Here is a 23,866-nt window from a genome sequence, read left to right as displayed (position 1 = left end):
CCTATCTCTCTAGTCACGCTTTGCCCTTCTTCATCGCCAGCACCAACCTCAGGTTTGGATGATTCTTTCCCTCCTCCAGCCGTTCTTGGTTCTGACCTAACAGCCGCGCAGTCTGAAGCCTTCATGGTGGTCTTGGCAAAACACAAAGCCTGTTTCGATAGCTGTTCCCCTGTGTTGAGCCAAACTCCTGCAGCTACACACCGCATCGAAACCGATGGTTCCGCTATAATACGACGATGCCCCTATCGTGTATCGCCGTCCGAATGAAAGGTCATTGAACAACAGGTCGCTGACATGCTTGCGCGGAAGATAATACGACCTTCATCTAGCCCATGGGCGTCTCCCGTGGTCCTGGTAAAGAAAAAAGATGGCTCAGTTTGCTTTTGCGTGGATTATCGAGCGCTCAATATGATCACACGCAAGGACGTATATCCAATACCTCGAATTGACGACACTTTGGACACACTACAAAGGGCGGAGTATTTCTCCAGCCTTGATCTTCGATCAGGATAGTGGCAAATTCCGATGAACGAGACTGACAAAGAAAAGACCGCATTCGCTACACCGGATGGCCTTTATGAATTTAATGTGATGCCTTTTGGCCTTTGTAATGCTCCTGCCACATTTGAGCGCATGATAGACAACGTTCTTCGTGGTCTAAAATGGAAGACATGCCTCTGTTATCGGGACGATATTGTCATCTTTTCGTCTGACTTCAGCCAACATCTTCATCGATTAGACGAAGTTCTCAAGTGCCTTGCGAATGCTGGTCTCCAGATCAATACAAAAAAATGCATATTTGCAAGCAAAACAATAAAAGTATTGGGTCACGTCGTCTCAAAAGATGGCATCCAGCCTGACCCTGAAAAGATTAGTGCCGTTCTTCAGTTTCCTCGCCCCCAGCAACAGAAAGATCTACGTAGTTTCCTCGGCTTGGCGTCATATTTTCGTAGGTTTATACGCAACTCCGCAGCAATAGCAGCTCCTCTACACAAGCTAGTGGTTACCGGTGCCTCTTTCACGTGGACTAGCGACTTGAGTCGGCTTTTCAAGCTCTTAAGCAGCATCTTACTTCTGGACCAGTGCTTCGCCACTTCGATAATCGTGCCCCCACCATATTCCATACTGACGCAAGCGCACAAGGTATTGACGCAGTACTTCTGCAACGTAATACAGCATCTAAAGAGCAAGTCATAGCATATGCCAACCGAACACTTTCTCCAGCTGAGCGGAACTACACCATTACAGAGCAAGAGTGCCTGGCTATTGTTTGGTCGATTCAGAAATTTCGCCCATACCTTTACGGCCGCCACTTCACCATCGTCACCGACCATCATGCTCTGTGTTGGCTGTCATCAATGAAAAACATGTCAGGACGCTTGGGACGCTGGATACTCCGCTTGCAGGAATATGACTTCACTATAACGTACAAGTCTGGAAAACGCCATCATGATGCAGATGCATTGTCTCGCTGCCCACTCTCACTCTCTCCAGGTAACGCGCCATCGTCTTCCCAACCACGTCGTTCCGATGCTACGCCTGCTTCTCACCAACTCTCGATAACGCCCCTGGACCAAGTTACGCTTTCATCACGCTCTGATTTCGTCTCGCTTCAGCGGGCCGACTCCTACTGTCGAGCTCTCATGGATCGCCTTAGTGGGTTCGCCGAACCACCCAACAGCCGCTTGCGACGGCAACTTCGACAATTCTGCCTTCAAGGTGGCATGCTACACCGCTACGTTTACCACCCAACAGGTCACCGGTGGGTCCCAGTTCTACCTCGCTGCCTTCGTTTGCAGGTATTAGAGGCACTTCACGACGATGTATCGGCTGGCCACTTAGGCTTCCACAAGACTTACGACCGCATAAAGACCCGCTGCTTCTGGCCTGGCCTATCCTCAACGGTGGCCAAATACATTGCCTCTTGTGCGTCATGTCAGCACCGCAAACGCTCGACATCCCCTCCTGCCGGTTTACTACAACCTCTCCCTTGCCCGGACGCACCTTTTGAATTTGTTGGCATTGATTTATATGGTCCCTTGCCGTTGACACGCTCCGGTCACCGTTGGATTGTCACTTCGGTCGACCATTTAACAAGATATGCCGAGACTGCCCCTCTGCGATCCGGCACCGCTTCTGAGGTCGCCGACTTTTTCTTGCGTGCCATCGTCTTGCGCCATGGGGCTCCTCGCGTTCTCAGTGACCGTGGCAAGGCGTTCATTTCACAAGTTCTCGAGGAAGTTCTTCGAGCCACTAATAACGTCCACAAATCTACTTCTACTTATCATCCGGAAACCAATGGCCTTACTGAGCGCTTCCACCGTACGCTGTCTGACATGATTTCCATGTACATCCGACCTGACCACACTGACTGGGATAAAATTCTTCCTTTTGTGACATTCGCATATAATACTGCTATTCAACGGACTACCGGCTACAGCCCTTTCTTCCTTGTGTATGGACGATCTCCTTCCATCATATTTGACAGAGAACTATTTTTCGCACCTTCTTCGCCTAACGCGTCGCTTCCAGAAGATTTTGCTGCCCGAGATGCACACTGCCGTCAAATCGCCCGGCAAAGCACAGAAGCTACCCAAGCTGAGCGCAAGCGTTACTGCGACAACAAACGCCGTGACCTACGTTTTCACCCTGGAGACCAAGTCCTGCTTTGGACTCCAGTCCGTACCCCAGGCCTCTGTGAGAAGTTCCTTCCACGCTACATTGGCCCATACACCGTTGTGCAGCAAACATCTGCAGTGAACTATCTCGTCCACCCTGTACACTCCGTCACTGACCGGCGCCGCCGGAATGCCGAAATTGTTCACGTCTCGCGGATGAAGTCCTTCACTCCCCGTTTAGATCATCTCTAATCTGCGGCCAGGCTGGCCGCTTCCATGATGGGGGGAAGTTAGTGTAAGCACTATTAACGTACTTCGTCGTTTTCATTTGTACATAGCCATCATCATCTTCCCTGTTCTTCGACTTTTTCGCGCGTGAGCTAGGGGCGTTGCCTTTTGTGGAATAAACAGCGCTGGACAACTTGATCGGTCTCGGTATTATAATATACATTATTTTACACTTGTGGGCCTGCTTTCTTCCTGCAACATTTTGGTGGAAGGTGCGGGGTAGAATCACGGAACTTCGCAGCGGACGTCATCTACCTGTCGCCACAATGGCAAATCAACCGACACAAGCGACAACGACTCAGCAGCCCATGCCAACGGTAATCCTCACTCATCCGCGGGACCCAGGGACATTTTGAGGCACGGACAATGCCGACGTCGAGGACTGGCTTACAATGTACGAGCGAGTGTGCGACAACAACAGGTGGGATCCAACAATGATGCTAGCAAACGTGATATTTTATCTAAGAGGAACTGCGAAGCAATGGTACGACACACACAAAGCTGACGTAACGAGCTGGGATGTCTGCAAAGAAAAAATGCGAGACCTGTTTGGCAGACCTGTCGGTCGTCAGCTGGCAGCAAAAAAAGAACTTGCGTGCCGCACTCAGATGTCCACAGAATCCTATGTCATGTACATACAGGATGTGCTAGCCCTCTGTCGCAAGGCTGATAACAACATGACCGAGGCAGACAAGATTGGTCACATACTGAAAGGTATTGCAGACGATGCCTTCAATCTCCTGATGTGCAAGGATTGTGCTACTGTGGATGCAATTATAAAAGAGTGCCTGTGCTTTGAACAAGCGAAGGGCCGCCGCATTGCTCAAACTTTTGACCGATTGCCCAATACCGCCGCGGTTCGTTCAGCCCGCAGGACCGGAAGGTATCACGCGCATCGTTCGCTGTGAGCTTGAGGCCATGGCTCCGGCTCTAGTTCGTTCCGACTGTCGGGAAAGCGTGCCCGCTATCTCCCTTATACAAGCGGTCGTTCGGGAGGAAATAGCAAGTTTGGGCGGAATGTCTCTCTGCTCAATCCGTAATACAAACATCTACCAGATTTTGCCGGCCGCTCGCTCCCAGACGCAAAGCTTTCCGCCACTCCGTCGCAGCCCAGCTGACTGGCGCACAGCGGATGATAAACCCATCTGTTTTAATTGCTCCGGTATTGGACACATCGCCCGTCATTGCTGCAACCACTGGTCGTAGTGTCCTCGGTGGTTGCCTCCGAGTCACTACCGCCAAGAACCAGACAATCGTACTTTCTCGTCCTACACGTCTACCAGGAACATCAACGCCAACAGTGCTCCACCAAGATCCAGCCGCTCCCCGTCTTCGCAAGGTCGTAGGTCCCGTTCGCCTCTCGTTCATAGCTCTTCGTTCCCTTCTGCAACCGGTTGCTTCGCTTCAGGAAACTAGGCAGTGCAGCTCCCAGAGGTGAAGCTGCAACTCCGACCCGGCCCTCAAATCCTCTGTTGACCCTGCTTACATGTGGAAACCTACTAGACATTGAAGTTGATGGCGTTCCTGTTAGATCTCTCATTGATACAGGAGCGCAGCTTTCAGTTATGAGCGCTGCTCTCCGCCGAAGGCTCAGAAAGGTTCTGACACCCGCCGTTCCGGGCACTCTGCGACTCACCGATGGGAGTACTTCACCCGTCCTTGGAATGTGCACAGCACGTGTGACCATTGGGGACCACTATACCGTTGTTCTATTTATCGTCCTTGAACACTGTCCGCACAACCTAATTTTTGGCCTCGACTTCCTTTCAAAACACTCTGCCCAAATTGACTGCTCCGCAGGTGTTGTACAGTTGGACCTGCCGCTTCATGCTGACGCAACAACTTGTGCTTCACACCGCTTATGTTCTGCTGAGTTTGCAAGGCTGTCTCCACAAGCAGCCTTGCAAACTCATTTAGTTAGAGCCGGGGATTTAGAGCCGGCACGCTTGCCGACATGCAGCTTACGCCACTGTTGTTTCTGCAGGTTTTCGGTGCTTCCTGGATGGTGATCGCACATCGACCGCTTGGTGGGCGTGCGGTTAATCCGTGCTACCCCGAGCAGTCTTCTGACCCATCATCGCACATATCGACAATCGACGCAAGCTCATCGCTGTACGAAGAACGCTGCAAGGCTCACTGGGATGGTTTCTTCGACCATGACGTCGACGGCAGGCTCGTCGAGCATTGCGAAGCACGTGACCCAGGACTGGCCTATATAGCTGCACAGCACCTTGACTGCGTGGGATTTAGAGCCGGCACGCTTGCCGACATGCAGCTTACGCCACTGTTGTTTCTGCAGGTTAGTACTGTTCACCTAATTGAAATTTCTAAAGCAGTCATGGCGTTGCCGGCTCTTCCCACGCGGGCATGTGTTGCATCTACAGCGCGAGTACAGTGCACTGGACGTGATAGACGTTTTCGTTTCGTTGTGAACGGAGTTTTATGGCTCGTTTTGCTCTTGCTTCTTTCCGGCGACATTGAGCTCAACCCTGGGCCTTTTGATAAAGGCGAAATGGATTTCTTAAAGACGCTACAGGATACTATTATGAATAAGTTAGAAAACATTGATGCCAGGATAACTAGTCACGATGCCAAAATGGCTGAAATGGACAGCAAGCTTGACAAAAACCAAGACCAGAAAGGAAACGTTATGAAGCTAGTACAGGAACAAGCAACTGTAATTAGGGACCTAAGCCATCAAGTAAGAATTCTGCAAAAGAAAAATGTAGACCTCGAAAACAGAAGCCGTAGATCGAACCTCGTGTTTTATGGGATAGATGACAATGATCGGTCCGAAACATGGGAACAATCTGAAGCCTTGGTAAAGGGTATCTGCGCTACAAATTTGGGAATCGAACTGCAGTCGGTTCAAAGGGCACATGGGGTTGGTCGTTTTTATGAACGGAAGAAAAGACCTATAATTGTAAATTTTTCATCCGATAAAGAAAAAATGGCCGTTTTGAAGAATGCAAGCAAGTTCAAGGGCTCCTCTTACAGTGTAGAACAGGACTTTTCATTTGAAACTCGAGCAGTGCGAAAGAAACTTTGGGAATACGGCAAAGTAAAGAAGGCGGATAAGAAAAACCAGGTTAAGCTGAAGGACGATAAACTGATCATAAATGGCAGAGCGTTTACATGGGACGATGAGAAGGAAGAAGTTATTGCCCTGTCAAAATGGTGACGTACAAATGATATTTGCTCTATTTATCGTGATTTAGTTATTGCGGTGGTAAATTGCCGAGCATAGTCAACAAGATAGATGAGTTTGCCGGATCGGTTGAGTCATTAAAGGCAGATATAGTGTTTGGTACTGAATCCTGGCTAAACCCATCCATTACTGATAGCGAGGTCTTCCCCTGCAACTATACTGCTTATCGCAACGACAGGCCGGGTCATGGCGGTGGTGTTTTTATATTAGTTCATTCGTCCCTTTCGTCTTCGATGTTGAACATCGGTCATGACTCGGTCGAGTCGGTTTGGTGCACAGTTACACTGGCTAATAATCTTTCTTTTGTCACTGGAGCGTTTTATCGATCACCAAGTACGGATTTCAGTGTTTTAGAATTACTGTACGATATCGTTTCGGAGGTATCTGGGCAAATAATACTGCTTGCAGGTGATTTTAACTTACCCGACCTAAAGTAGGAAAACGGTACATGCGAGTTAATGAGTGCAAACCGTATTAATCTAGAAATGAGGAACCTGGTTGATAGCTTTGGCTTTTTTCAGTATGTCCTCGAACCCACACGAATTAATAGTACCCTAGATCTTCTCCTTTGTAATTCGCCAAATTTAGTTGGTAATGTTGATGTCATTCCAGGTATCAGTGATCATCGGGTTGTGGTTGCAGAGATCAAAACGAAAGTACAGCGCATAAAAAAGTGCATCAGCAGAAAAATTTTCTTCTTTGAAAAGGGCGATTATTCATCAATTTCTGATAAACTTCTTGATTTTCTTCCTGTTTTTGAATGCTTTGCGGAGGAACATGAAGTAGAATTTTTATGGAGCACATTTAAACAAAAGCTGTTTGACCTTACAGAGAAGTTCGTACCAAGTATTGAATCGGCTAGACTCCAAAAGCGTAAGAAACCGTGGATCACCTTTCGTGTATTGAGGTTAATTAAAAAACGAAGGCATGTGTTTCAAAGATATAAAAGAACAAAAACACACGCGTGTTTTAAAAGGCTGCAAGAATTAACACGCGAATACAAAGACCTGTCGAAAAAAGCAAAAGAACAGTATCTTAAACAATTAAATGACAAAATGAAAATAAATCCTAAACCGTTCTGGCAATATTTGAAGGGATGTGGGTCTGATCCTGTTGGAATAAATGAAATTATTTACAATGAACGCATTCTTACTGACAATGCAGAAAAAGCGACATGCCTAAACAGATATTTCCAATCAGTCTTTCTTTCTCAATCTGCATGCAGCCCAAAATCATCCAAAAGCAACGTTCCTCTTATGAAACCAATCGAACTCAGCGTTAGCGGCATTGAATCTCTGCTAAAAAACCTTGATGAAAGTAAGGCTATTGGCCCTGACGGTATCTCTCCGAGAATTTTAAAACAGTGTTCTCACGCCATCGCGCTTTACCTTTACTTAATATTTCACAAGTCACTAACTACTGGTCAGATGCCACAGGACTGGAAAATTGCAAATGTAGTCCCTATTCACAAAGCGGGCTCTAAAAAAGAAGTTACTAATTATAGGCCTATCTCACTTACCTCGATTTCGTGCAAGATCATGGAACACATAATATATAAGGCTATCATGGAACATCTAACGGATAACACATTGCTTACAAACAGACAACACGGATTTCGCAAGGGGTTTTCATGTTCGACACAACTGATTGAATTTTATGATGACCTGGCGTCAGTGGTTGATATGGGTGGACAAATAGACTGCATATTTCTGGACTTCCGCAAAGCATTTGATACTGTCTGCCATTCTTTACTACTTCATAAACTTCGAATGCTAAGTATAGATTCTAGTGTTTTTAGCTGGATAAAGAACTATTTGTCAAGTCGCCGTCAACGTGTGGTCCTAAATGGTACTACTTCAGATTATCTTGAGGTCACATCAGGCGTCCCGCAAGGATCAGTTCTGGGGCCTCTTCTTTTTCTTATATATATTAATGATATTAACTTAGGCATTGACTCTAACATGCGGCTCTTCGCAGATGACTGTATTGTGTATAGAAAAATCAATAATGAAGACGATGTTCTCAAACTGCAGGCCGACCTAGATCGTATTTGCGAATGGTGCTCAAAGTGGAAAATGAATTTGAATACCGGAAAGTGCGTCCATGTGCGGTTTACAAAGAAGAAAAAAGTAATTGATGCCAGCTACAGTCTAATGAATAATATATTAAGTACTAAATCCAAGACAAAATATTTGGGCGTAATGCTGTCGGGCGACTGCTCTTGGCGGGCACACGTGGACTATGTAGTTGGCAAAGCGGCAGTTGCTCTGAATTACATTCAAAGAAATTTAAAATGCGCAAATTCCAACCTTAGAAGCACGGCGTACCTAACTTGTATACGACCTATTTTGGAATATGCTTGTACCCTATGGGACCCGTCACAGATATGTCTGATAAATAAACTAGAAAAAATACAAAACAGAGCAGCCAGGTTCGTCTTGAGTAGGTACGGGAGGAGGCACAGTGGCACAGCAATGAAAACAGAGCTCAACTGGGAGTCCCTGTCGTCTCGCCGAAAGAGGCTGCGGCTAAAGCTTCTGTATGAAATCTATCATAACAAAACTGGAATTGATAGGGAAATGTACTTAAAACCGCCATACTATATATCGACACGCACTGACCACCAGTGCAAAATTAGAGAATACCGGGCTAGGACGGGCCTGTATGCCAACTCTTTTTTTGTAAAAACTATCGCTCAGTGGAATAGACTGTCATGTGAACAGGTGTGCAGTGAGAATCAAGATCTACTCTTTTCATGCTTGTAACCCCCCTGCTGTAACGCTTTCGGGCTAAGCGGGGATATGTCTGAATAAAGAATAAAGAATAAAGCTACAAATGTCCTCCTGACGCCCTGTCCTCCCATACCTGATGGCGAGTACGTTGTGTCGCCGCTTACTGACGTGATTTTGTTGCGCAGTATTGCCCTGCCGAGCACCTTAATCCGGATCCGAGAAAACTGCACTCGCGTGCCCATCCTCAATTTTGGATTTTCGTCGCATGTGCTGCCACACGGTATCGCCATAGCGCATATCGCTCCTTTGGAAGAATTTGAGGTTTCTTCTCTGACCTCTGAATCCTTCCTCAGTACCAATGGACCTTTGTCACCCACTCCTCCCTACTCGACGCCCACAGACGATGTTTCTAAGATGATCGCCCCTGACCTTCCTTCCGAGCAAACAGCAGCTCTTCATCACCTCCTGTAATCTTATCGGGACATCTTTGATTTGGATGACCGTCCACTTGGCCAGACATCTGTTGTCATGCATCGCATCAACACCGGTGACACCAGCCCCATTCACAGGCGGCCATAGCGTGTCTCCGCAACATAAAGGGCCATCATAGAGAAAGCGGTAGACAGGATGCTGGACAAAGACATCATTGAACCTTCCAGTAGCCCATGGGCATTACCGGTTGTCTTAGTAAAGAAAAAAGACAACTCGTGGCGCTTCTGCGTTGACTACCGTCACCTCAACAGGATAACAAAGAAGGATGTTTATCCCCTGCCTCGCATTGACGACGCTCTTAACTGCCTTCACAGATGCCAATACTTTTCATCAATTGACCTCCGCTCCGGCTATTGGCACATTAGCGTCGATGAGATGGACTGTGAGAAACCGCCTTCGTCACACCGGACAGTCTGTACCAATTTAAAGTCATGCCCTTTGGTTTACGCAATGCGCCAGCTACATTCAAGCGAATGATGGACTCTCTCTTGCGCGGCTTGGAGTGGTCTACATGCCTCTGTTACCTCGACGATGTGATTGTGTTTTCGCCGAACTTTGAGAGCCACCTGCGGCACCTCACAACCATACTCTCCGTGTTTCGCAGGGCTGGCCTTCAGCTAAACTCCTCCAAGTGCCATTTCGGTCGCCGTGAAATTAACATGCTCGGTCATCTCGTAAACGCCGCCGGAATCTAACCTGATCCACAGAAAGTTCACGCTGTGCGAAATTTTCCTGTACGTTGTTCAACAAACGATGTCTGTAGTTTTCTGGGCTTATGCTCTTATTTCCGGCTATTTGTGGAAAATTTTGCCGACATCGCTCACCCTCTTACTGACCTTCTTAATAAAGACGTCTCTTTCTCTTGGGGACCACTGCAGGAGAAAGCCTTCTCTACCCTGATTGAGCGACTTACAACTTCCCCAATTCTGTCACACCTTGACCCTTCTGCGCCCACGGAAGTACGAACTGATGCGAGTGGTCATGGCATCGGCGCTGTTTTCGCTCAGCGTCAACAGGGCCAAGACCGTGTCATCACTTACGCTAGCCGCCTTCTTTCCACGGCCAAGCGAAATTGCTCCATTACTGAGAGAGAATGTCTCGCGCTCGTATGGGCAGTCACAAAATTTCGACCTTACCTTTTCGGTCGGACCTTCTGCATCGTAACCGATCATCACGCCCTCTGCTGGCTCTCCTCTTTGAAGAACCCAACTGGACGACTTGCACGTTGGGCATTGCGTCTACAAGAATATACATCTTCTATTACGGATAAGTCAGGGCGCCTGCATAAAGACGCTGACTGCCAGTCCCGCAATCCCATGGATCAACCGGACGATACCGATGCAGATTCGGACATCAGTGTTCTATCCCTCTCTGACTTCCTCCATATTGGCGACGACCAGCGCAAAGATCCTGTTCTTCGAACACTTATGAACGCCTAAGCTCTTCGCCCAACGACCCGTCCCTCCGGATATTCACCTTGCGCGATGGAACTTTATACCGTCGTAGCGTTCGTCCTGACGGCCCGGAGCTCCTCCTAGTCGTTCCCAAGCACCTTCAACTTGCCGTGCTCCAGCAATTTCACGATGCTCGTACTGCTGGACATCTGGGCATCACTCGCACATACAACCACCTGCGGCGCCGCTTCTTCTGGCCCGGCATTTATCGCTCAGTGCGCCGTTATGTCACTTCTTGCGACCGGTGTCAGCCCCAGAAGATGCCTGCTATGCCTCCCGCTGGTTTGCTGCAACCAATAGATATCCCTACAGAGCCATTCTTCTGTGTGGGCCTAGACCTCCTTGTCCCCTTTCCAATTTCCACCAAAGGAAACAAATGGATTGCTGTAGCAACAGATTATGCCACAAGATATGCCATCGCACGAGCGCTACCAACCAGCTGCGCTACAGATGTCGCCGACTTCTTACTATACGACGTCATCCTGCACCATGGCGCTCCTTGCCAGTTGCTGACGGATCACAGCCGCTACTTTCTATCGAAGGTCGTCAATGATCTGCTCCGCTCCTGTTCTACAGAACACCAGATTGCTACCGCGTACCACCCTCAAACAAATGGCCTCACCAAGCGACTCAACCGCATGCTAACTGAAATGCTGGCCATGTACGTTTCCAACGATCACCGCGACTGGGACGTCGCTTTACCGTACATCACTTTGGCATACAACTCGTCCCGTCATGACACTGCCGGATTTTCACTATTTTACCTGTTGTATGGCCGCGACCCCACCTTGCCCTTTGACACGTTACTACCTTCCGCACTACAATCACCCAGCACTGGTTACGCTCGCGATGCTATTGACTTAGCCGCCCAGGCCCGAGAAGTCGCCCGTCATTGCCTCACAGCCTCGCAAGCTTCTCAATAGCGGCGCTACGACCTTCGGCACCGAGACTCCCATTTTTCACCTGGTTTCCTTGTCCTTCTCTGGACGCCTTCACGTCGCGTCGGCTTGTCGGAAAAACTACTTTCGCGTTATTCTGGTCCATACCAGATCTTGCGCCAACTGTCCGACGTGACATACGAGATCGCCCCAGTTGGTCAGGCTTCAGTGCCTCCCAACGTCACTAGCGATGTTGTTCACGTCGTCAGGCTCAAGCCCTATGTCCCCCCCATTAAGTGAGGCTCTATAACTTGCGCCGGGACGGAGCTACTCCACCGGGAGGGTGATGTTATGGTGAAGAGAAGGAAGAAGTTGAATTGGACTAGAGGAAGACTAAGTCTGGCAGTTGCCTGAACGCCATATACTTATGTTGTAAATATACATTATTTTACACTTGTGGGCCTGCTTTCTTCCTGCAACAATATTAATTCCAAACTCTTAAAAAAAATTAACCCTGTATCTGCTGTGTACCTAACTTTGTTGTTTTCGGAGTCACTCTCTACAGGCATCTTACCATCTAACTGGAAAGTGGGCAAGGTCGTTCCAGTCTTGGAATCAAGCAACAGAGACACCCCATTATATTATCGTCCGATATCATTAACTAGTGTCCCCTGCAAAATCATGGAACACGTCATATACTCGCATATCATGAACTTTTTAGATTCAATCTGTTTTTTTCACCCTTGCCAGCACGGATTTCGAAAAGGCTATTCTTGCGAAACACAGTTGGCAATGTTCCTTCACGACCTGCACGCTAATCTTGACAGTAACTTTCAGACTGATGCCATATTCTTGGATTTTGCAAAAGCATTTGATACAGTTCTTCATAAACGTTTGCTGCTAAAATTGTCTCAGTTAAATTTACACCCCAACGTACTAAAGTGGATAGACGCATTCTTGAACAACCGCTCTCAGTTTGTTTTTGTTAATAACCATTATTCTGGCAAAGTCCCCGTAACATCAGGCATCCCCCAGGGATCCATCTTAGGACCACTTCTTTTTTTAATTTAAATTAACAATCTACCAACGCATGTATCATGTAACATTCGCATGTTTGCAGATGGTTCTACCGAACCGCAAAGTTACCAGCACATCTGAGCACACATTCATCCAGAACGATCTCAGTAGTGTACAAGAATGGTGTAATCACTGGCTAATGAACCAAAATCCTAACAAATGTAAACTCATGTCTTTCACTCGCTGCCGTAACCCCTCACATTTAGCTATTCCATAGCTGATGTTTCAATCGAATCAATCTAATCATTCAAATACCTTGGTGTCACCCTTTCTTGTGATCTGTCCTGGCACTTGCACACTACTAACATCATCTCAGCTGCTAATAGATCATTGGGAATTCTCAGGCGACATTTGCGTCATACTCCACAACAAGTAAAAGCATTGGCCTATAAATCATTTGTAAGATCGAAACAAGTATGCATCTCCCATCTGGAACCCGCAGCAGATTTATATCATAAATGCACTTGAGGCTGTGCAAAATCATGCTGCTAGGTTTATTCAATCCTCATATTCGTACGATATCAGCATTTCATCCATGAAAGTGGAATCTGGCTTGGAAACGCTTTCTTTCTGTCGACAGGTTGCCACCCTCTCTCTCTTCCATTCTTTTTTTTTCAGCCCCCTAAATCATCCACCGTACATCACGCCCTCTCCGTACATATCTCATCGCGCCGGTCATCCACTTCAAGTTGCATGCACATGCGCCGGGACCACCACTTTTCAATCATCATTTTTTTATTCGAGCATCAAGGGACTGGAACGGCCTTCCACACGCCATCGCAGCCGTAACAAGCCCATCTGCCTTTACCGAAGCTGCTGTCACCCATATCTCAAAATGAACGCCTGTTTCTAATGTTTATTTTACTAACCACCCTTTATGTAATACCCCTCCAATGGGGTTTTTAAGGTAATAAAGTGAAGTGAAGAAGTGAAGACATGCGCACACCGTGTGCTGACCCAGAGAGGTCTCTCTTGCGCTCGCCTTGTCAGTTGCACCGCCGCAGCTGGCAGTGCAAGTGCCACAAACCAGTCCACAGCAAAAGCCCCCCCACCCCCGACAACCATTGCGGGTGGAAAGGGAGAGGCTTAGGGATGACAGAACAGGTGCACGGCTGCTGGACAAAAAAAAAGGTGCGGCCTGCCCCGTGCATCAAAAACGCTGTCATCCACCGTGGCACCACCAGTCTGGGACTGTTGTCAAGGATCACGTTGCATGAGGAACGCACTTTGAACGCCGTCGCCCGTGGAGACCGATGCGTCCCATCCCCAAGAGCAAGCGGCACTTGGCGCAGCCAAGCAGCCGAGAATGCAACCATGGCTGAGACATTTGTTCCCACTGCAGCCCGCCTGATGCGGCAGGCCGCACCTTTTTTTTTTAATCCAGTAGCCGTGTCAGGTGAATGCCCACACAAAAGCGCTGGGGCGCACCTTAATCCCCACTAGCTATAAGAGAGTCCTAGTAATGTGGGAAAAAAAAAAACTTTGAATATAGAGTCGGGAGAAAAGATGACCACGTCATCAAGGTAACATTGCGTGAAGTTGTTCAACCTTCTATCAGTCCCTGCGTTGTGTGTCCCCTGTAGTCCTTGTAAAGAAGAAAGATGGATCCATCCGGTTTTGCGTGGACTATCACTGTCTCAACAAGATAACACCTAGAGACGTGTATTCTCTGCTGCGCATTGATGATGCTCTCGATTCTTTGCAAGGCGTGGGGCGGGGTACTTTTCCTCAGTTGACTTGTGTTCTGGTTAATGGCAAGTGCCCATGGCTCTGGCTGATCACCCAAAAACAGCTTTTGTAATATTAAACAGCCTGTATGAATTTAACTATATGTCGTTTGGGCTTTGCAATGCCCCTGCTACTTTTTGAATGGATGATGGACAATCTCCTCCGTTGTCTAAAATGGAAGACGTGCTTATGTTACCTCATGCCCGTACTGCACCATTTCTACCTCGTGGCTCCCACAGAAGTCCACACAGATGCCAGCAGCATAGGATTTGGCACTGTGCTTGCTCAGTGCCAAAGTGCATACGGCGAATACATAGTAGTCCATGCCAACAGGATACTAACCAAGGCCAAATTTACTTACTCCGTCACAGAAAAGGCGTGCTTAGCTATTGTTTGGGCCCTTGGAAAATTTCGGTCATACGTGCACGGCCGCCTCTTCGATGCTGTTACCGACCATCACGCCCTATGTTGGGTGTCGACATTGAAAGACCGATCAGGCCATTTTGCCCACTGGGCCCTCCGGTAACAAGACTCTGACATGTGCATTGTCTATCGGTCTGGCCGTAAACACACTAATGTGGACGCTCTTTTTCGCTCCCCCATGTCAGGTCGCTTGAATTCCCTTTCTGTCATCGACTTGGTATTTTTATGCGAAGCATATTACGAGGGCTCAACCCAGCTCCTCAGGCGCGGCGGTGACCATGAAATCACGTGACACCGTGACGTCACGACAGAGGAGAAGTGGCTTTGGCTCAACTCTTGCAAGACGGGCTGGGTGGGAATCGAACCAGGGTCTCCGGAGTGTGGGACGGAGACGCTACCACTGAGCCACGAGTACAACGCTTCAAAGCGGTACAAAAGCGCCTCTAGTGAATGCGGTGTTGCCTTAGAAACGCGCTGTTTCTAAGGCGTGCGTCTCTTGCTCAGGCGCACATTTCGTTGCCGCGCCGAACGCTGCTTTGCTCGACGCTCACCGCGTCCAATGCGGGGCGCGTAGTCGCTGCCCTGTAGCCCATTGTCTTACACCCCTTGGCGGGTCGACGGGAACGCTGTCGCGTTCCACTCTTGAAGGCGAAGAAGTAATGCATGAGTTGTTTCTTCGTCTAGCCGAACCAAATATAGCCAAGCAACAGCAGTTCACCAGGCTAAACAGTGGTTCAACAACTAAAATAAAGGCTAGTATGCTTCGCATCCTGGGCTTAACCTTACCTAAGCCACAGCCATTTTTTTCATCACCAGTGCTCATTCATATGGCTGCAAAGCACTGCAAAGATCCATGGATTGTGGCTCTTTCGGACTGCCTATCTGACTCACCGACGACTTGCCCTTCCTGTGCTCTTCGCCGTCAAACTTCTCACTTTGCGATACGGGATGGACTACTCCATCGCCGCAACTACGCTTCCAACGGTTGCAAGTGGTTGTTCATTGTCCCTCTCCACCTCCACACAGATGTGTGCTCCGCTTTCCATGCAGACCCACAATGCATCCACGCTGGCCTCTTCAAAACGTATACCAGGCTACATTTGTGCTTTTATTGGCGTGGGATGTACACTTTTCTCCACAAGTATGTCCGCTCATGTTCAGCCTGCCAATACCACAAGTCTCGTGCTTGCTGTCCTTGTGGTCCCCTGCAGCCAATTCCGTGCTCCTCTCGACCATTCAACCGTGTCGGTATCGCCCTCTACTGCCCTCTACCCTGCACACCTGATAGGAATCGCTGGATTGTTGTTACCATAGATCACCTGATGCATTATGCAGAGACAGCTGCCCTAGCAACCGCCACAGCCTGCAATGTTGCGTCCTTCCTCTTGCAACACTTTGTCCTTTGCCATGGTGCGCCCCGGGAAATCCCCAGTGACAGGGGACGCATCTTCCTTTGAGAGGGGGTTAACACGCTCCTTACTGCATGCCATACTGTCCATCGCACCACTACTGCCTATCACACACAGACTAATGGCATGACTGAGCGATTCAGCCGTGTTTTGGGCAATATGCTATACACGTACATTGCATCCGACTACACCAACTGGAGCCTCATTTTACCATATGTGACCTACGCATACTATACCGCCTCACAGGCCACGACAGTATTTTCGCCATTCTTCCTCATATATGGCTGTGAACCTTCCTGCCCATTCAACACGATTCTCCCTTACCGACCTGATCCATTTGAGTGCACGCTGCTGTCTGAAGCGTCCAGATACGCCGAAGAATGCCGCCAGCTCGCCCACTCTTCTACGACTGACCAACCAGCGCATATCAGCCGGAATCTTTAGTCTGGCTCTGGACCAAATACCTTCGACTACTCCCGATGTTTACTCTAAACTCCTAGCCAAGTACCACGGTGTCCACCAAGTTCTGCAACGGACGTCCCTGGTCAATTACCTCGTCCAGCCGCTCATGCCATCCGCTGACTTAAAGCGCCGTGGATGTGAGACAGCGCATGCGCAGTGGCCAAAACCTCACTGCGACCTGGTTGTTCTCTCCTCCCCTTCAGTCCCCAGGATAGCACTCTCTTCTCCAGGGAAAAGTTGTAGCGAAGAAGACAGGCTTGTGCTTCAGGCGCATCGTCAACGCCTCGCTCGAGGCTAGCACTCACGCACTCCGTGCCTGAAGCACGACCAACAGACATGCCTGCTTATCGTTCTGGCTTTGTCATTAAACCACGTTACAAACGCAATATTTCAAATAAAATGCTTTCTATGAAATAAGAGTTTACTGTAACTATAAGGCTACGGAGGCTGGTTGCATTCTCTTTAGAGGCATGCCTAAATATGATCACGTTGTCGCACACCAATTAGTTGGAAATTGATCTGAGGGGACCCATTTTTTTTTTTGTTAGTCACAACCACACGAAGAAGCAGGCAATGAAGCCAAAGAAAGCATGGGGGAAGTCAATTATGTCTATCAAAGCGTAGAAATAAAAAGGTGCAGGAAACGAGAGTGGAATGAATTAATGAGGAAGATGACGCACTACCGCCAAACTGACTCCCACAAATGGCAACAGGCATCATTAACAAGTGGTATGCACACGTGATGTCACTTACTGCTCCTCATGAACTGTGGGTGAACAAAAGAAGGCTCACTTCACACCTCCATCTTTCTGTGACTCTTTTGCCCTAACGGTCTCTCAAGCATTACTGGCACCCACTTGTGTGCATTGAACCTCAATGTGCAGATGTAAATGTTTTAGTGCACTAGCGCTAGGGCTTCCAATCAAGCAGGAAGCCGCTGTGTGTCTGTTCGCACACTGTGTGACTATGAAGAGCCAACAGCAGTGCCACGTGGTGGAGAGGAGGCAAGGAGTAGATATGTCACACGTTGGAGAAGAGTAACCACCTGCAGCCAATGAAGCACTCCCACCTTACACGGCACAGCCAATCAAGCCCAGACCACACATACGCTTGCGGACGCATGCAAGCTCACATCTACGTGCCTTGCACCTGCCGCAGCTAGCAAGGAATGGCAGTTTGCATTCACAAAGACGCCCAACAGCATGCGCTCACTGGACTCAGTCATAGATGCCTTAGCAGATGCCACTACGTACTTTGTTATTGACAGTATTTCAGAATGCTTCGATCAGGGTGTCACCAAGCTGACATTTCCAAATTCCCTGAGTTTTTAAAGTTTTCTACGAATGCCATTGCAATGTTCCCTGAGTGACACAGAACTTTGTTACGGTATGTCAAAACGGGCTCCGTACATCATGTCACCCAATGGTGTCACTCTCTAGTAAGCATGTTAAAAAATGAAAAAAAAAACGCTATTTAATCCAGTTTGAATATTAAGGGGTAGTGTTTATTTTATTCAAAAAGGAAACAGAAGGGAGGGGTTATGTAAAATGCACAGCGAATAAAATATCTGCCAACGAAACAGTAAAACCTACTGCAAATCGAGTCGAACCTTTTCAAATATGAATAAAAAAAAGATGCATAGAGAATATTTTTGAATATGAGCTACTTCTATCAACTGATAGCAAGCTAACTGATTTGAGGCCCGAACTTTATCACAAGTGAGATTCTCTCGCAACAGCTGGCAAGTCCACCTCAACTGTCCTGACATACTCTCAGCCCGCGCGCGCCTCAGTGTTGCATTTCTCTGTTCTATAGAGTTTTTTTTTTTTTTTTCTTAGGTGAGGGGCACCTGCATCTCGGCGTCAGCCAACACTTTGCTTTTAGAGTGCAAGCTTCTTCAAAAAAGCGGCGGCATGTTTCCTCTCCCGTTCATTTTTCATTGTGTATGTCCTTTGTCTTCTTGTTCTCTTTCGGCTGCACATTCGCCAGACGGACTACTTGAAGCATCCTCTTGGACAGTTGTACAGTCAGCGTCCCATTTTTCGGTCTCCCTAGGGGCCGCGAAAGCGTCCGAGAAAATTAATGCATGTCTTTTACAGCCTTTAAGAACTCAAATCGCCACAGGTACGTCCGAAAAACCCCTGAAGGCCTGCCAGTACACTTATTAGGAATATCGGCACTCGTGCTGTGACGGGAGATAGCGGGTGCACGCATGCATAATAAAGGAATACATACTGTGTCCCGTGACAGTTGCCTCTTCCCACACTTAAGCTTCACAGCGTAACATTGCTGTAATGAGGCATAGCTGACTTTCGGGAGCCGGCATTATGCAACGCGCCGTGCTATCCGAACTTCGAAAAAAATTGCGATGACCAGCCAATTGCGATGACCACAAAGGTGGTGTCGCTGCCATTGCTGACAGCGGCGAATTCTTTCAATAAAAAACACGGCACAGAACGGCAAGAAGCTTGTTACCGAACCTCGAAGCATCTAGGCCTAGCACTGCCGCGGTGGTGGCTACGGCTGCCAGCGGATATGCGTGCGAGTGTGCCGGTTCGAGGCGGCGAGGATATCAAAATGGCGGCATTTGTGGCTTTTATTAATGCCGTTTCGGACGTGCGGTCATGGCAGAAGGTCCGGAAAATCGGACGGCGAAGGGTTCTTGTGTCCGAAATTTCAGACATCCTTATACATTGACCCTATGGGGTACGTAGTGGTGCCGCGAAGCCATCCGTCCGGAAAGTCGCTCGTTGGCTATACTCTGGCAACTCCTGCAGCCAACGACGCGGCGTCAAGGACCATTCGTCACGATTCCTCTATGTTACTCGAGCTAGCATTCCGCAACTTTTGTTCCCTTTCAATAAAATGACAGCTAATTTTCCCTGATAGAAGCACAAATTCCCTGAGTTTTTCCAGACTACTCAAAATCCCTGAGGATTCCCGGTTTTCCTGGTTGGTAGATGCTCAGTATCTATAAGCATGATTGTTATATTTTTATAGCTGATAGACCAACACAAAAAGGAAAGAATAAGCCCTTTTTACATTATATAAATCTGCTTCACTGAGAGTTGAATGTAGCGTGTCATAGCTGCATAGCAAGGCGCACCAACGTGAGGCAGCCCGAGCATGCAATTACATGGAGGAGCTGTTCACCGAGATCGTGCCGCGTTTCGACACGTACGAGCTGTGCCACAGTATGCACATGCGTGGGCACGCGGATGCAAGCTTGCGCGCATCCGCAAGTGTACGTGTGGTTTGGTCTCGAGAGCGGGCACGTCACGACAGCCGCAGCCAATAGAAAGGTGCACTCTGCTGCAGTTGTGTCGGTGAGGGGAAGCATCGTGCATGGTTCTCCTCATCTTACAGACAGTTTAGCAACACATTAGAACAAATTGTGTCGTAGTTTTTTAAAGACTGACTATAAATGAGGCGGGTCCACCTGGGTTGGTCTAAGTGGAGTGCCGGGCTCAATGGAATGCACGACTACGACTGAAACGACATGAGCATGTGTCGACTGATCCTGACATTGTAACTAAACAAGAGAACAAGTTGGAAGCAGACAGGTTGAGAAAATATTGTGAACATGTAACTGAAACTCCTGCACAGAGCGAACGCAGTCTTGACACTGCCACAAGAAACGCATGGGCTAACGATACTCCTGAACAGCAACAACGCTGCATATAGTCGGATACAACTTTAGAAAAAAGGGGAGGCCCCGCCCAGATGACCGAAGCGGCGAAGTCACCGGCCATCCGGCGCATGACGTCGGTCCAGAGTGCGCGCCCATTGGTGGATGCTCGTGTGCATCCGCCTCGGAGGAGTAAACGCCCCCTTTTTTCTAAAGTTGTATCCGACTATAGATGCCAACGTTCAAGCTATGAGGACTAGACGGCCGAAGGAGACTGCCAAAGGGTATGCCACACGCTTGGTCCAATACGTTCGCTGAAGAGTCGCACACACTCACTGGCACATAACCAAAGTTGGCATCAAAGAGGTTCATTGGAAACTAGCACAGACCGAGTGGCAGATACTCACTATAAGCCAAGACAAACCATGAAAAACTAGGGTTAACGGTGCTAGCGCATAATAGATCATTAGCCAAAGCTAAACATAAGCCAATTTTTCTTTAGCTTTTTTTTTTTATACCCAGCCACAAATTTGATCCTGAAGAACCTTATGCAGTGAAGCAAACTTTTGAATGCATTCTAGCTCATGAACATGAAGTACTATAAGCCCTAACAACTTCAATGTGCTGAAGCGACAATCTCCGAGATTGTGTAGCTTGCCATGTTGAACAATAGCAGGTCACAAATAAAGAAGCCATGCAAAGCCACTGTACCTGCCATGCTGCAATGTTGCAAAATTACACAGCACTTGGTAACAGACCAATGCCTACGGGGTCTGTTTTGAAAGAAGTAGGACTCGCTTTTTCTTTAAATTTCATTCATGAGAATACTACAAACTATTATAATTTTTCAAAGCAGCACCCTTCCACATCTACACACTGCTGCCAACGAGTTTTCCAGTTTTCGTACGACTCCAGGAATGCCTGGACCAGAATGCTGTTTAGCTCCCTCGTCATGGCCTGTTGAACTGCCTCTACCAATTCGTGATGCTTCCCCTTGAATGTGATTTTATTTTCGGGAATAGAAAAAAGTCTGGCGGGGCCAAGTCGAGGCTGTAGAGGGGTGAGGCGGCATTGCCACGTTGTGCTGGGCAAGATACTCCACTACTCGGAACACTGTGTGGCTCAGCATGTTGTCATGGTGCAACCACCAATTGTTGGCAACGGCTGGACGGACATGAACAATGCGTTTTCGCAGTCTTTTGAGCACTTTCACGTAAAAAACTGCATTAACTGTTTTTCTGGGTGGTACGAACTCTTTGTGCATGACTCCATGTCGATCAAAAAAGCAAATGAGCATGCACTTTTGCTTGGATTTGCTCATTCTTGCATTCTTGGGGAAGAAGGGGTGTGCTATTCTGAGCTCTGCCACTTGCTCTCCGGGTTGTAATCAAACACCCACACCTCGTCACTGGTCACTACGTTGTCCAAAAAGTTGGAGTCTTCATTCACATGATGAAGGAGATCCTGGCAGATCGCTTTCCAGTTGGCCTTTTGCTTCTCTGACAACCCACTCGCGGCATGAACTTCGCGCACACTTTTCTCATGGTTAAGTTTTCTGTCACGACCTCAAAAACTTGATTTTGAGGAATGCTCGAGTCATCAGCAGTTATTCTGATGCTCATCCTACGATCACTGTTCAGTAAATTTTTCACTCGCGACACATTTGCATTGGTCTTGCTGGTCGAAAGGCATCTGGAGCGGTCGTCGTCTTCCACTCTTTACCTACCTTTTCGGAACAGCTTGTGCCACTCAAAAACACCTGACCTACCTATGGCAGCAACACCGTAGGCCACCTTAATCATGTCGCGAGTCTCTTTGCCCATTTTACAAAGCTTCACACAAAATTCAATCGTGTATTGCTGATCAAGTAAACGCTCCATGATTGGCATTTCGACAGGGATTCACAGTACAAGCGACCTGCTCTCTTTAACAGCCAAGAGCCAACTGCTGATTTTTCCCAGCGTTCCCAATATCCCCCTTCACCGATCCTGCGCACACAGACCACCTCTCGTCTGCCCGTTCGCTCAGGCAAAAGCCAGTCCTACTACTTACAGAACAGACTCTGTATGCATTGTTTTATGACACGTCATACTACCGTAGATATTTCGCGTCTCACAGATATTCCTTTTTCATCTTCATTATACTTGCCATGAGTGTGCACTACATGCATGAGTTAGGGGCTACTTGGCGCAGTTTAAACACCACCTACTTAAGTATGCCGAGAAACTGCAAACATTGCCGACATTAGCAACAACAGTACTTTCATATTAACTGTCCCTTCTGCAAAGCAGCGTGGCAAGCTTCTCAGGACTGCTAATTTTCCCGCCTATATACTTACTCCAAAAGAGCGAGTTTAGACTGTACAGAAGCGTCAGATCCAGCCGTGCCTTGTCCAATGCAGATAACTGGAGAGAAGAAGAACACATAATTAGCAGGACATCTCCCGGTGGCAACTGTCTTACATCAAAGATAAGACGTCAAGGCTATAGGCCCTGTTTATTTCCTCATCATCACAGTAAAAAAATTCACAGTGGTGAGGAGGAGGAGGAGGAATAAACATTTATTGTAGAACCAGCACTTTATGATGGCCGGGCCTACTGGCGTAGGCCCGGCCATCAATCAGTAGGCCTAATTTACCTTCAGCCAACGGAGTTTGGAGATTCTACTCGTCTTCGATTTTGGAAATTGGAAAAAGAAAAAAAAATTGCCTGCATGTTGTGAGCACACGATAAGCTCAGTTCAAGCTGACATTCTGCAGCCCACGATTATCACCTGTAGCGCAAGAATGGTTACGCAAATGCACACATAACATCTATTCACTGCTTTGCCTGTCATTGGCAGAGCTGACCATGCATTTTCAGGCTTCTATGCATTTCTGTGCATCAGATTTGTGCTTTTAGCTCAAACGATAAGCTTTTGTCTTCGGCTTTCAGTAACAAGCATTTCGGAAGCCTGCTATGTCTGGTGCTTAGGCCCCATCATTTGTCATCTATGTGGTGCCCCACTTTTTTTTAGACTTGGGTGTATAACGCACTTGTGGTGGACCAGCAGAAGGCCAACACCACGCCTGCACCGCTGTACTCTAGCTGCACAAATTCTGAACTTCAGAAAAAATTCTGAAATCACAGTGGTGAATTTCAGAATTTTTTCTGAAGTTCAGAATTTGTGCAGCTAGAGTACAGGTGTGTTCCGTTGAAGCGAAGGAACAATGGCTTCGATCACGTAAAAACTTGCCAAGATTGGTTCAGAATGATTTTCCACGGTTGTATTTCAATGACAACCTCACACGGGTTAATCGTGAGCTGTTCTGGCTAGCTCGCACTAAAGCAAAGGAAATGTCCTTCAAATACGTCTGGACAAGAAATGGCAAGGTGTTTGCAAGGAAAGCAGACGGCGCTCCACTCGTTCGAATCAATAGAAAATTGGACATTGAGAGGCTTACCTAGTCATGGCTACTACTTTCAAGGTT

At 47.8% G+C, this 23,866-nt stretch overlaps 1 protein-coding gene across 1 annotated transcript in view; it reads right to left on the bottom strand.

Annotated features, from left to right (window-relative positions):
- The window catches only part of Rrp47 (Ribosomal RNA processing 47), a 68,469-nt gene that overhangs the window by 39,225 nt on the left and 5,378 nt on the right, over window positions 1–23,866 (bottom strand). The window contains exon 2 of the mRNA XM_070522674.1: window positions 22,736–22,802. Within this exon, the coding sequence (XP_070378775.1) occupies window positions 22,736–22,802 (67 nt within the window). The remainder of the gene's footprint in view (window positions 1–22,735; window positions 22,803–23,866) is intronic.

Source organism: Dermacentor albipictus, chromosome 7 (genome assembly GCF_038994185.2).
Source record: "Dermacentor albipictus isolate Rhodes 1998 colony chromosome 7, USDA_Dalb.pri_finalv2, whole genome shotgun sequence".
Lineage (NCBI taxonomy): Eukaryota > Metazoa > Arthropoda > Arachnida > Ixodida > Ixodidae > Dermacentor > Dermacentor albipictus.
This window is presented reverse-complemented; position numbering and strand designations above follow the sequence as displayed.